Source organism: Phodopus roborovskii, unplaced genomic scaffold (assembly GCF_943737965.1).
Source record: "Phodopus roborovskii unplaced genomic scaffold, PHOROB, whole genome shotgun sequence".
NCBI classification, from domain to species: domain Eukaryota; kingdom Metazoa; phylum Chordata; class Mammalia; order Rodentia; family Cricetidae; genus Phodopus; species Phodopus roborovskii.
The window spans coordinates 59,820-74,011 of NW_026126770.1; the positions used below are offsets into that span (position 1 = coordinate 59,820).

Sequence of the window (14,192 nt, forward strand, 5' to 3'; positions counted from 1 at the left end):
TTTGGCTTAGTTACCAAGGTAATTGTGGCCTTGCAAAAGGAGTCTGGTAATTAACATTCTACTTCTATTCTGTGAAACAATTTGTGGAGTTACGTTATTAGCTTTAGCTGGAATTTATGGTAGAATTCAGCACTGAAGCCATCTGGCCCTGGACTTTTTTGGTTGGGAGGCTTCCAATGACTGCCTCTATTTCAGTGGGGATTATAGGTATTTTTAAGGTGCTCATCTGTTCTTGATTTAATTTTAGTTAGTGATAGTTATTGAGAAATTTGTCCATTTACTTTGAGTTTTTAAATTTTCTGGAGCATAGGGTTTCAAAGCATGACCTGAAACTTGTCTGGATTTCCCCAGTGTCGGTTGTTATGTCTCCTTTCTTGTTTCTGATTTTGTTATTTTGTGTATTCTCTCTCTGCTTTTGTGTTAGTTTGGATAAAGATTTGTCTATCTTGTTCATTTCCTCAAAAAGTGAACTCTTTATTGCATTGAGTTTTGTATTGTTTTCCAAGATTCTACTTTATTGATTTCAGCCCTCAAATTATTTCCTTGCTTCTATACCTCTGGGGTGAGTTTGCTTCTTTTTGTTCTAGGGCTTTCAGTTTTGCTGTTAATTCTTTAATGTGACTATTCTCAGTTTTCTTCATATGGGCACTTAGCGCAATGAACTTCCCTCATAGCACTCTTTCAAGGTGTCCGATAAGTTCGCATATGTTGTGTCCTCATTCTTGTTGAATTCTAGGAAGTCCTCCATTTCTTTCATTATTTCTTCTGTGATCCAGGTGCAATTGTGCACTGTTCAGTTTCTGTGAGTTTGTAGGATTTCTGCGAGGTGTGTTGTTGTTGAATTCCAGCTTGAAAGCATGGCGGTCTGATAAAATACAGGGGACTATTCCAATTTTTTGTATCTGTTGAGGTTTGTTATGTGGTCGATTTTAGGGAAGGTTCCATGTGGAGCAGAGAGGAAGGTACATTCCTTTGCGTTTGGTTGGAATGTTCTATAGATGACTGCTAAACCCAATTGAGACATAACTTCTGTTAGTTCTTTTGATTATTTGTTAAGTTTGTATCTGGTGGAAATGTCTAGTGGTGAGATTGGGGTGTTGAATTATCACACTGTGAGTATGTGAGGTTTTATGTAAACTTTGAGTTTTAGTAGTGCTTCTCTTACAAATGTGGGTGCCTTTGTATTTGGGACATATATGTCCAGAATTGAGATTTTGTGCTGATGGGTTTCTCTACGATGAATACGAAATGACTTTATTCATCTGTTTTGATTGATTTTTGGTTAAAAATCTAACTTATTACATATTAGGAGAGCCACACCTGCTTGTTTCTTGGGTCCATTTGATTGGAAGTTCTTTTCACTACCCTTTGCTATGGGTTAATGTTTGCTTTTGAAGCTTATCTGTGTTTCTTGTATTCAGCAGAAAGATGGATTCTGTCCTGCTATCCATTTAGCCTGTGTCATTTTATATGTGATTTAATACCATTAATGTTGAGGGAAAGTAAGTACCATTGATTGTTAATGCTTTTTTGCTTTAGATATTTTGTTGGCCATGGTATTCTGAATATATTTGCCCTGTTTTTAAGTTGGGTTCTGATGAATTGGGGTCAACTATTGCCTATGTCTTCATGAGCCTAGATAACTTCCTTGTGTTGGAGTTTTCTTTACAGAAGTTTCTGTAGGCCTGGATATGTAGATATGTATTGTGAAAATCCGGCTGATTCTTTTTTTCTGTCTATAGTGATTGGGAGTTTTGCTGGCATAGTATCCTGGGGTGGCATCCATGGACTTTTAGCACTTTTAGAACCACATATCCAGGACCTATGGTCCCTGAGAGTTTCCATGGAAAAGTCCGGTGTAATTTTGGCTGGTCTGCCTTTATATGTTACCTGTTCTTTTTTCTTTGCTGCTCTTAAAATTCTTTCTTCATTCATATGTTTGATTATATATGTCGAGGGGTTCTTTTTCCTTGGTCCAGTTTATTTGTTGTTCGATATGCTTCTTGTATTTTCATGGACATATCCTTTCCAACTTGGATAAGTTTTCTTCATTGATTTTGTTGAACATGATTTCTGCCCCTTTGAGCTGGGCTTTTTCAAGTTCTTCTATACATATTATTGATAGAGTTGGCCTTTTCACAGTGTCCAACATTTCTTGGGTGTTTTCTGTTAAGGAGTTGTTGGAGTTAAGATTTTCTTTGGTCAATGAATCATTTCCTCCTGTTTATCTTCAGTGCCCGAGATTCTCTCTTACATCTCTTGGTTTTTGTTGGTTATGCTTACATCTATAGTTCTTATTATTTGTGCAATTTTTCTATTTCCAGCATTCCCTCAGTTTGTGTTTTCTTGATTGTCTCTATTTCAGTTTTCAGGTTTTGAACTGTTGGAATTATTTCCTTCATCTGTTTTTTTTCTTGACTTTTCTTACTTTCTTTAAGAAATTTCTTCATTTTTTTCCATTTTTTTTGCATATTTTTCCTTTCAATTCTCTAAGGGATTTTCTCGTATAGTCTCTGAGTGCCTCTGTCATTTTTATGACGATATTTTCTAAGTCCTCCTCTTCTGCTTCATCTGCTTTCAAGTCTTCAGGTCTAGTAGTTGGTGTAGATTCCCTAGATTCTGATGACTTCCTTCTTGTCTTTCTATTGTTAGGTGTTTTCTTGTATTGTCACCTTACCTTCACTTCTTCCAATGGGTACATGTGGGGTTTCTCTCCTGTTTATGCTACTCCCCCAGTGGGCTTAAGTGTGTCAGGAGTTCGATGTCTGTATCTCTGTGTGGTCCAAACTCTCTAGGAGCTTACCTCTCAGGCAGGGGCCTGGCAATTGGGGTCAATGATCAGGTAGGCAGGGACTCAGTTGTCCAGCATGGATAGTCTGGTCTCTGGCAGAGGCCTGGCTATTTAGGTATCAGACAGAGGCCAGGCGATGGGATTCAAAGATTATGCAGGAGGGGACTTGATGTGGTTTAGTGTGCTCAGAATAGATCCAGGAAGTTCCCTGAAGTTGGCGGGATTATTGGGCCTGCTCTGTGGTCCAGTGCTCAATGAAAGCAGTGGGACAGTGGCCTAGTTAGGGCACAGGTTGGGGTAAGGGCAGATTCTGGGTGGGTGGTTTGTGGATCAAAGTTCTAGGAGTGTTCTCGATGGCTACTGGATGTAGGTGGGAGCTACATTCAGGGCTAACCTGGAAGTTTCCAGGGAAGGGTATGGCAGGAATTGGACCTGAACTGGTCCCAGATTCACCTCCAGCAGGGTCCCGGTCATGAGGGCCAAAGATCAGGTAGGCAGGGACTCAGTGTGGTCCTGCATGGATAGGCATTCTGGGAGAGGTCTGGCACTCCAGCAGAAGTCAGGAGATGGGGGTCACTGAAAGAAGCATGGTGATGGGGGTGAAAAAAGATAAGTGCAGATTCTTAACCTGTTTTTAGTCGTGAAGTTATATGCCATCATGCTCTAGACATTTGAGATTTTATAGATATAGTTTCAAAATCTATTATTTACTTCAAGCTGGAAGCTCGTACTTTGGAAAGCAACGTCAATGAATTAAAGAGAAAAAATGCTCTGATGAGACAAAAGTAAGTATTCATAAGAATACTTTATTTGAAATAGTTTCTTCATTGTGTAATACTTGTATAAATATATTTTTTAAAAATAAATGTAGTAAATTTCATAATGTTTTAAAATATCTGGTCAGTTTTAGTACTATGAAGTTTAATTTGCGTGAAATACTTTTGTTTGGTTAGTTCAGGGACACTTCAAGATGCTTTTACAAATCACACTATTAAAAGTGTCAGGTAAAAACATTACAGAATGATGAGTGTAGAAAAAACAAGAGTGGGCAAAAGAAAGGATGCCTTTCTGACACTGTGATGCTTTCTCAGAGTACTTCATTCCTAGTAAATAAAGCTGTTCTATTTCAAGTCTAAGAAATAGGAATTAAGTAGCACTTTTTTAGAAATGTAACACTTAAAGATACAAACTTTAGAAATGCAATAGTCTCCTCATTTAGTGGAATTTTAAATTTTACAAGGGGAAGTGTGGGTAACTCAGAGCAGTTCTGCACTGTTGCCCTGACCTTTTCCTTTCAGAGTCAGTTAAAGCCCCTGCCTCAGTTTCCTTAGTCATAAAATGACACATTTCTACTAGTTTATCTAGTATGTTCTACTTCATGAATGTATGTATACTCTGTAAGATAGCACTCAACCAAGTACAATTTATAGAAACATCCAGTTGTAAACATGAGCACCTCTAAGAAGAAGCCAGACCTCCATAAGAAGTGTGGAACTGTAGAAATGGATCTGGGCAGATCAGTGGTTGTTCTCTTTCTTTTCTTTTTTTTTTCAGTAGATTTTGAGCTTGGAACTGCTTTGGAATTGGCCTTTGCCTAAAATGTGGTGTTTCTTTCTGATGAGTAACATAGATATATTTGTTTTTTGTTTGCAGACTAACTAAAGCAGGATATTCACCTGATTTTATAAAGACAGCATTTGGCAGAGGTAGTGTTTTTTATAACCCATATTTTAAATACATATCATGTATCCATATATATTGTATATAATAGTTTAGTTTAGTTTAAATTAACATTTTCACCCAACAGTATTTAGGATTTTGTAGTGGTGATTTTATTTGAAATTGTTTCATTAACTCTGGGTTTTGGCTTATTAGCATTAATGAAAATGACTGATACTTCATTTTCTCAGGGAAGTGTCCTGACAGGTCCTTTAAAGGCACAGTGCTATTAATAAGGTACCATTAGTAATTTTTGGGGAGAATGAATGAGAAGTATTTAAGTGGAATAGCATTGTGACTACATATTAACAATACTTTAAGAATTTTTGAATGGTTATTTTAATTATCAAGCAAATTTCAGAGTATTGATTTAAAAGTTAAGACAAGGTCTAGAGTTTGATGACTGTAATAATCCCAGGGAGCTTAGCCCTTCAAAGATGTATTTAGTACCTCTGCTGGTGATTTACTAAGTTAGCATTTTAATGACTTCCAAAGAGCTAATCATTTGCATTGTGCTTTCCAGTTGAAGTGGAATTAAAGAGAAATCTTCATGGGTAGAATATACCTTCAACTACCTATGGACGTCAGCAATCATTTTGGGAGTCATATTTCACTAAAATGTAAATATATATTACACTGCAAATATTGAAGACTTCAAGTAGTAACAATGCTTGGAGTGGGACAAATATATAGACGATGCCACTATGATGGGTCAACCATGCTTTGATCGTCTCTGTAGACCATTTGTTGGGATGGTACACACTCTGTAAGATTTACTGTACTTGAAACAGGAATTCCCTGGTGTTTAAGTTCCTTTTGTTGCTGATTTTGTTGATTTTTTTTTTACCTTTGGAAGCATAATCACAATTGGGAATGATGAATTTGTAAAATGATAGGGGTATCAGTCATCTGGATTATATATTTAATACATGGTGATATTTGAGTCTTCAACTTGAAGAATTCAAAAGTAATTTCTGATTCTCCACAGTATTTTATGAATTTGTTTACTTTTATAATCTGACTTTTACTTGGGCAGTGTTGGTGTATGGCTTTAGTCCTAGCACTTGGGAGGCAAAGACATGTAGATCTCTGATTTTGTGTCTAGCCTGGTCTACAGAGTGATTTCCAGGATAGCCAGAGCTACACACAGAGAGATGCTCTTTCAAAAAACTAAAAATCAAAACAAAATAAAACCTCCCAAACTGTGTCTCCCAAACTGTGTGACTAGAACATTTCATGGTTGGCCATGACCTATGTGGCTCTGACTTAAATCAAGCACTTTCACATTGCAAACCTTCATGTATGTAGTAGGTTTTTTCCCCCCGGCGCCTGGGCCCACCACCACCCTAGCCCCAAATAACACACAGAGACTCTATATTTGATATAATGCTGTTGGCCAGGTACTAGTTTCTTATTGGCTAGTTCTTTCTTAAGTATTAACCCATTTCTGTTAATCTAAGAATTTCCAAGTGGTTTCATCTTACGGGGAATGGGGCCGGCATCTGGTCTCCCCAGTCTCTCCATGCTGACTCCTCCTTACTACTTCCTGGAATCCTTCTTGTCTCCTAGTACTACCTGTCTTGCTTTCCTATTGACCAACAATACTTTATTCATTAACCAGTATGATAAGGTGATGGGAGATGTCACTCTGTAAATACGTTTATCATACTGGTTAAGTTGGATTATTGGGAAGTATATGGTCACAAATTTCCAAAAATATCTGTGTATGTTGTCAGACACGTTTGAATCATACTCTGAGTCAAAAAGGGAAATCATTTTCATTTTCAGGTAATTGGGTATGCATACCCAATTCCAGGCCAGCTAGGGGTACATAATGAAACCATTTCAGAAAACAAAATAAAATGCAACACAAAAAATGACAAGCTAACATAGAAACACAAAAAGCATATGCACATCATCCTCCCTCAATCCTATCAGTGACTCCTAAATACCAACAGCAACCTTTGTTTAACTTGTGTGGCTATATACAGTAGATAATAGTTTGGCATTGTGTGTGGTTCTGTTGTTTTTTCTTTCGGTTTTATGTAAAATACATCTTGAGAGTTGTGTTATTTACCCAGGTAAAATTTCTCTAGAGCTTGTATCCTGCCTTCCACATTGAACATATAAATATAAAAATAAGCACCATTCCACTCAAATTTATGACCTTCCTATTTTAAAAATCAGAATTGTTTTTGAGATGAACAGGTGACTCAGCTTTTAAAAGCACATATTGCTGTTGCAGAGGACCTGAGTTCAGTTCCTAGCACACATACTGAATAGCTCAAGGTCCATGTAAACTTCATCTTTAGAGGATCCAATGCCTCTGGCCTCATTGGCCACTGTACCTTTCATGGACATGACCCCCATGTTGATAGAAAGGTAGAAAGAAAGAATAAGAGGAAGAAAGAAAGAAAGACACACACACACACACACACACACACACACACACACACACACACACGCCAATTTAAAAAGAAAACCTTGAAAATATCAGAATTCTTTACATAGGTGTAAAGCTGAGGGAATTCAAGGTGTGAGTATTTATATATGTACCTTATGCTGTTATTTTAATAAACTTCTAATTTGTTGAAAAGCTTCAAAAACACCATGCTCTGTTCAAATCTGTGCAGTGTTCAGGGCACATATTAGACATAAGCTGACAGACAGTAGGATAACATGATGAGAGCTGTTGAATGTGATTCTGACTTATGGTTCAGCTAATTGGATCTGCATTTAAGACTGCTGTTATTATCATTGTTATTATTATTATTATTATTATTATTATTACTATTAGTATTATTATTATTTTCTTTTAGATGTCGATCCCAGTTCTCTCCCTCTCCCTCCCTCCCTACCTCTTACCCTCTCTCCCCCTTCACATGTACCCTGACCACCCTCCCCTCCCATCCCCCCACCCAATTCCACATGTAGGGCAATGCCATCCAGGTGGGGACATATAAATCTGTCAAGTCATTTGAAGTAGGGACTAGGACTTCTTTCCTGTCTCTAGGTTAAGGGAGTGCCCTCCATGGGAACATGGGTCTCAGCTAGAAGGACTTCGCAGTCTAAGGGACCTCAGGCAGTGGAACCAGGATGTATTCCTGGTGCACAAAAGAACCTTGTATATACAACTGCTGTTTTAATTATTCCAGAGCACTTCCCATATGGTCCCTATATACTGTGCTGACCTTCACTGAAAGGAGCTATTCTCTCTCCAACTGTGTTGGAGGGTCTATTCAGAACCTCACCTTTCCTTCAAGGGGGAGGAGGAGGAAGCATAGTATTTAAACATTTTCATTACTCTAAAATCTCCCTTATGTTATCTTTTCATCTCACTTTACCTTTAAAATAATCTGTGAGTAGACATTTGTGAAGTATAGGCACTGCTTTTACTTATATTTCTAGAGAAAATTTTTTGGGTAAATAACACAACTGCTTGTAATTATAGACTTACTTATTTTTTTAAACCGGGTAAATAATGTTAGACCAGATATGGTAGCACATCCCTTTAATTCTAGCAGTTGAGGTGCAGAAGCAGGAGGATTTCTGTGAGCGTGAGGGCAGCCTCATCTACAGAGTGAGTTCCAGGCCATTCTGAGAATTGCTTAGTAAGACTCTACCTCAAAAACAACCAAACAGCAAAATCCTTTGTAGCTCCTTGTTCTGATCTGTATTCTTCTTCCACACAGTTTAAGGCAAGTGTCCACCCGAACTATGGAAATTCAGGAATCCAGAGTGCTCTCAATGACACTGTGGGTGTATGTAGCACTCAAAACTTTGTGAATTTTGAAGCATTTCATAGAGCAGATTTTAAATTTTTGATGTTCAACACTTAAGGTCTATAAACACACATCTCTCTCTCTCTCTGTCTCTCTGTCTCTCTCTCTCTCTCTCTCTCTCTCTATATATATATATATATATATATATATATATATATATATATATATATTCTTCATCCTGTTTGACTCTGGCACCCTTTAGTCCTAAATGAATACACAGATGGTATATTGGGTATACGACAGTTGGCTGGTGGTTGGGCTTATTGGCTATCTCTGTCTTATTAACCCATTTCTATAATCATGTATTTCCACCTGGATTTGGCTTATGGGAGAATTCTCCATCCTGTTACTTCTTTGGTGCACTAAATCACTATCCCTCCACCTGTGTTTTGCAGCATTCTCATCTCGTAGTCCTGCCTATATTTTCTGGCTGGCCAATCAATCAATCATTATTTTATTCATCAACCAATAAGACAAAATATATACAGAAGGAATTACCAGATCATATAAAATTGCAAACACAGTGCCAGGCACTTCCAATAAGGAATACTCAACCTACACTGGATAACGAGGAGTTATACTACATAAAACCTTTAAAGAATATATAAGATAGAGCAGTGTAACCAGCATTATTGCTTGAAGAAGCAAGATCAGAATGTAGAAATATAATTTGTGTGGGGCATTTTTGTGAGTGCTTAAAGAAAGCAAGGTAATCCAAGAAAAAATATCAAAGAGTTGAAGGAACAGTTCAAGACATGAAAACAGAAATAGAGACAATAAAGAAAACACAAACTGAAGGAATGCTGGAAATAGAAAAAGTGGGCAAATGATCAGGAACTACAGACTCAAGAAAAACCAACAGAATACAAGAGAGTGAAGAGAGAATCTCAGGGGCTGAAGATAAACTAGAGAAAATAGATACATCGACCAAAGAAAATCATAAGTCCAATAAATTCTTAACACAAAACATCCAGGAAATGTGGGACACTGGTTAAAGCAAAAGATAAGACTAATGGGTATAGAAGAAGGTGAAGAAGCCCAGTTCAAAGGTGTGGAAAACATGTTCAACAAAATCGTTGAAGAAAAATTTCCCAATCTGAATAAGGACTTGCCCATAAAAGCACAAGAAGAAAACCCAACACCAAATAGACTGGACCAAAGAATAAAGACCTCACAACACATAGTAATCAATGCACCTAACATACAGAAAAAAGAAAGAATATTAAGAGCAGCAGGAGAAAAATTTCAGATAACATATAAAGGTAGAATGATCAAAATTCCACTTAAATTCTCCATGGAAATTCTCAAGATCAGAATGTCCTGGGTAGATGTTCTACAAGTATGAGAGTTCACAGATGCCTGACAAGGCTACTATACCCAGCAAAACTCTCAATCATTATAGATAGAGGTAACAACATATTTAATGACAGAGCTGGATTTTCACAATGAATATCTCCAAATCCAGCCCTATAGAAATTTCTGGAACGAAAACTCCAACCCAAGGAAGTAAACTATGCTCACAAAGACATAAGTAATAGATAATCCCAATTCACCAAAACCAAAGTTAAAGCATGGATAATATATTCACAATACCAGCACCTACAAAAAATCTAAAACAAATAAGCATTAACAATCAGTGGTCCTTATTATCCCTTAACATTAATGGTCTTAACTCACCTATGGAAATTCACAGGATAAAAGAATGGATACAAAGACAGAATTGATGGTTTTGCTGCATACAAAAAACACATCTAAGTTTCAAAGACAGACATTCCCTCAGGGTAAAGGGTTGGGAGAAGATCTTCCAATGAAGTGGACCCAAGAAGCCAGCAGGTATAGCTATCCTAATACCTAACATGTTAGACATCACACCAAAATCAATCAAATGAGATGAAAACAGTCATTTCATTTTCATCATAGGAGAAATCCATCAGGGCAAATTCTCAATTCTGAACATCTATGCCCCAAATACAAAGGCACCCACATTCGTAAAAGAAACTCTACTAAATCTTGAAGCTCATGTAAAACCTCATCCACTCCTAGTGGGACACTTCAGCACTCCACTCATACCACTAGACAGGACCACCATACAAAAACTTGATAAAGAATCAAGAACTAACAGAAGCTATGTCTACATTGGGTTTCAGATACATCTACAGAACATTACAACCAAACACAAATAATATACCTTCCTCTCAAATCCATATTGAACCATCTCTACAATCAACCACATACTAGGCCACATAAAAAACCCTCACCAAATTAAAAAAAGAAATTGGAATATTCCTATGTATCTTATCAAACCACCATGCTTTAAAGCTAGAATTCAACCACAACACAAATCTCGAAGAAACCCTACAAACTCATGGAAACTGAACAATGTCCAATTGGACCATTCCTGGTCAAGAAGATATAAAGAAAGAAATGGATGACTTCTTAGAATTCAATGACAATGAGGACACAACATACACAAACTCATGTTAAATATTGAAAAGATTTCTACGAGTCAATCTCCTCGACATGTAAAATAATAAATTTAAAAAAAAAAAAAAAAAAAAAAAAAAACGCTTTGACTCCAAAATTTAAGTTGAAGAACAAGTTACTGGGGAAAAGGATTTCTATTTTTGTTTCCACAGAAAATGAAAAGATGTGGATTCCTTCCAGACTAATGTGGTTTGATCACGCCAGACCGCCTGAAACAGAGTACAAGCTGATCCTACATTCAAAACAGCTGGACAAAACAGCCCTACAGACTACAGCTAGGATATCTGAATCTTCTTCGAATCCCCCAAGACAGCGCCCCTTATCAGCAGGAAGTAGTTTGGAAAGAACGACGCCCAAATTCCCAAATATTGTGTATAAATGTTTGTTTTCATTTAATTGGACTTTGTTATATAAAATTAAAAAAAATAAATAAATAAAAGAAAAGATTTCTACGAAGGATGGAAGTTCATTTCATAAGAGCCCATATAAAGAAAACTGAGGATAGTCACATTAGAGAATTAATAGCACAGCTAACAGACTTAGAACAAAAAGAAGCAAAGTCACCCCAGAGTAGATGCCAGGGAATAATCAATTTGAGGGCACAAATCAATAGAGACAAGGAAAATGATACAAAACATCAATGCAACAAAGGGTTGTTTTTTTTTTTTTGTTTTGTTTTGTTTTTTTTTTTTTTTTTTTTAAGAAAATCAACCAGATGGACAAACCTTTATCCAAACTAAACTGAAAAGCAGAGAGAGAACACACAAATTAACAAAATCAGAAACAAAAAGGTGGACATAATAACAGACACTGAGGAAGTGAAGACAATTTTCAGGTTGTACTTTAAAAACCTATACTCCACAAAATTTGAAAATTCATTGGAAATGGAGAAATTTCTGGATAACTATCACTTACCAAAAGGAAATCAAGAACAGATAAGCAACTTAAACTGACCAATACCGTCAATGAAATTTAGGCAGTCAATGAAAGCCTCCCAACAAAATAAGGCCGAGGGCCTGTTGGCATTTGTGCAGAATTCTACCAGCAAATCAAAAAGGAACTAATACCAATACTCCTCAAATTGTTTCACACAATAGAGACAAAATGTTCATTCCCAAACATTTTTTTCAAGGCCACAGTTACCTTGGTACCATAGACACACAAAGACACAACTAAGAAAGAGAAGGATAGACCAATATCCCTCATGAACATAGATGCAAAAATACTCAATAAAATACTGGCAAATCAAATCCAAGAACACATCAGAGAAATTATCCAACATGACCAACAGGCTTCATCCCTGTGTTGCAGGGATGGGTGAACATATAAAAGTCGATTGATGTAATACACCATATAAACGAGAGTGAAAAAAAACCAGGGTTTACTGAAAAAGCCTTTTTCACATTCCAATACCCTTACATGATAAAGGGCTTGGAGAGATCAAGGATAACAGGAACATACCTAAACATGATAAAAGCATATATATTAAATCAACAGCCAACATCAAACTGAATGGATAGAACCTTAATGCAATTCCTCTAAAACCAGGAACAACACAAGGCTACACTCTCTCCATATTGCTTCAATATTGTACTTGAAGTTCTAGCTAAAGGAATAAGACAAAAAATGAGATCAAGGGGATACAAATTGGAAAGGAATAAGCCAAAATTTCACTATTTGTAGATATATGACAATATACATAAGCGACCCAAAAATTTCTATCAGGGAACTCCTACAGCTAATAAACACCTTCAGCAAACTACCATTATACAAGATCTACTAAAAAAAAAATCTGTTGCCCTATTGTATACAGAGGACAATGGGACTGACATAGAAAACAGAGAAACATCACCCTTTACCATAACCATAAACAGCATAAAGTATCTTGGGGTAATGCTTAACAAACAAGTGAAAGACCTATATATCAAGAACTGTTTATTTAAACCAATAAATTTCAGAAGATACCACAAAATGGAAAGATCTCCCATGCTCTTGGATAGGTAGGATAAGCATAGTAAAAATGGAAATCTTGCTAAAAGCAATCTACAGATTGAATGCAATCCCCATCAATATCCGCACAATTCTTCACCGACCATGAAAGGATAATAATCAAATTTATATAGAAAAACAAAAGACCCAGGATAGCCAAACAACCCTGTACAACAAAGGAACTTTAGGAGGCATCACCATCCCTGACTTTAATCCCTGACTAGAGCTATATTCGTGAAAACAGCCTAGTATTGGCAGAAAAATATACAAGTAGATCAAAGTAATCAAATCAAAAATCTTGATATTAACCCACACACCTATGAACACATGATTTTTGACAAAACAGCTAAAAGTATACAATGGGAGCAGGAAAGCATCTTCAACAAATGATAGTGTGTAGAAGACTGCAGATAGACCCATATCTATAGCCTTGCACAAAACTCAAATCCAAATGGATCAAGGACATCAAGATAAATCCAGCCACACTGAATATTTTCGAAGAGAAAGTGGTAGGTACCCTTGAAGAAACTGGTACAGTAGATTCATTCCTAAACATAAATCTAGTAGCACAGACTCTGAGATCAACAATTAATACATGGAACTTTCTCAAGCTGAGAAGCTTCTGTAAGCCAAAGGACACAGTTGACAAGACCAAAAGGCAGCACACACTGTGGGGAAATATCTTCACCAACCTTACATCTGACATAGGGCTCATCTCCAAAATATACAAATAACTCAAGAAACTAGTCACCCAAACACCAAATAACTCTATTAAAAAAGGAGTATAGAACTGAAGAGAGAATTCTCAATAGAGGAAATCAAAAAGCCTGCAAGACACTTAAGCAAGTGCTCAACATCCTTAGCTATTAGTGAAATGCAAATCAAAACAACTCTGAGATACCATCTTTCTCCTGCAAGAATGGCTACAATCAGGAACACTAATGAGAACTTATGCTGGAGAGGATGTGGAGAAAAGGGAGTACTCCTACATTGCTGTTGGGATTGGAAACTTGTACAGCCATTTTGGAGATCTTCATCACAGTTCCTTAGTAAAATGCGAATTGGTCTACCACAGGACCTGGCAATCTTACTCTTATGCATATACCCAAATGATCCACATCCATGCAACAAAAAATGTGTTTAACTATGTTCATAGCAGCATTATTTGTAATAGCAAGAACCTGGAAGCATCCTAGATGTCCCTCCAATGAAGAATGGATGAAGAAGATGTGGGACATTTACACAATGGAATACTGCTTTGTGGAAAAAATAACAATGGAATCTTGAAAATCACAGGCAAATGGATGGAACTTGAAGGAAACCTCCTGAATGAGGTAACCCAGTCAGCAAAATAAGAACATGGTATGTATTCGCTCATATATATATTTTCGACATAGAGCAAAGGATCACCAGCCTATATTTCATAA

General features: G+C 36.8%; 1 protein-coding gene across 1 annotated transcript in view; it reads left to right on the top strand.

Annotated features, from left to right (window-relative positions):
- LOC127214583 (melanoma inhibitory activity protein 2-like) overlaps nt 1-14,192 on the top strand; it is a 108,874-nt gene that overhangs the window by 44,985 nt on the left and 49,697 nt on the right. Inside the window, 1 exon segment of the mRNA XM_051174945.1 lies at nt 3,509-3,568. Coding sequence (XP_051030902.1) covers nt 3,509-3,568 — 60 coding nt within the window.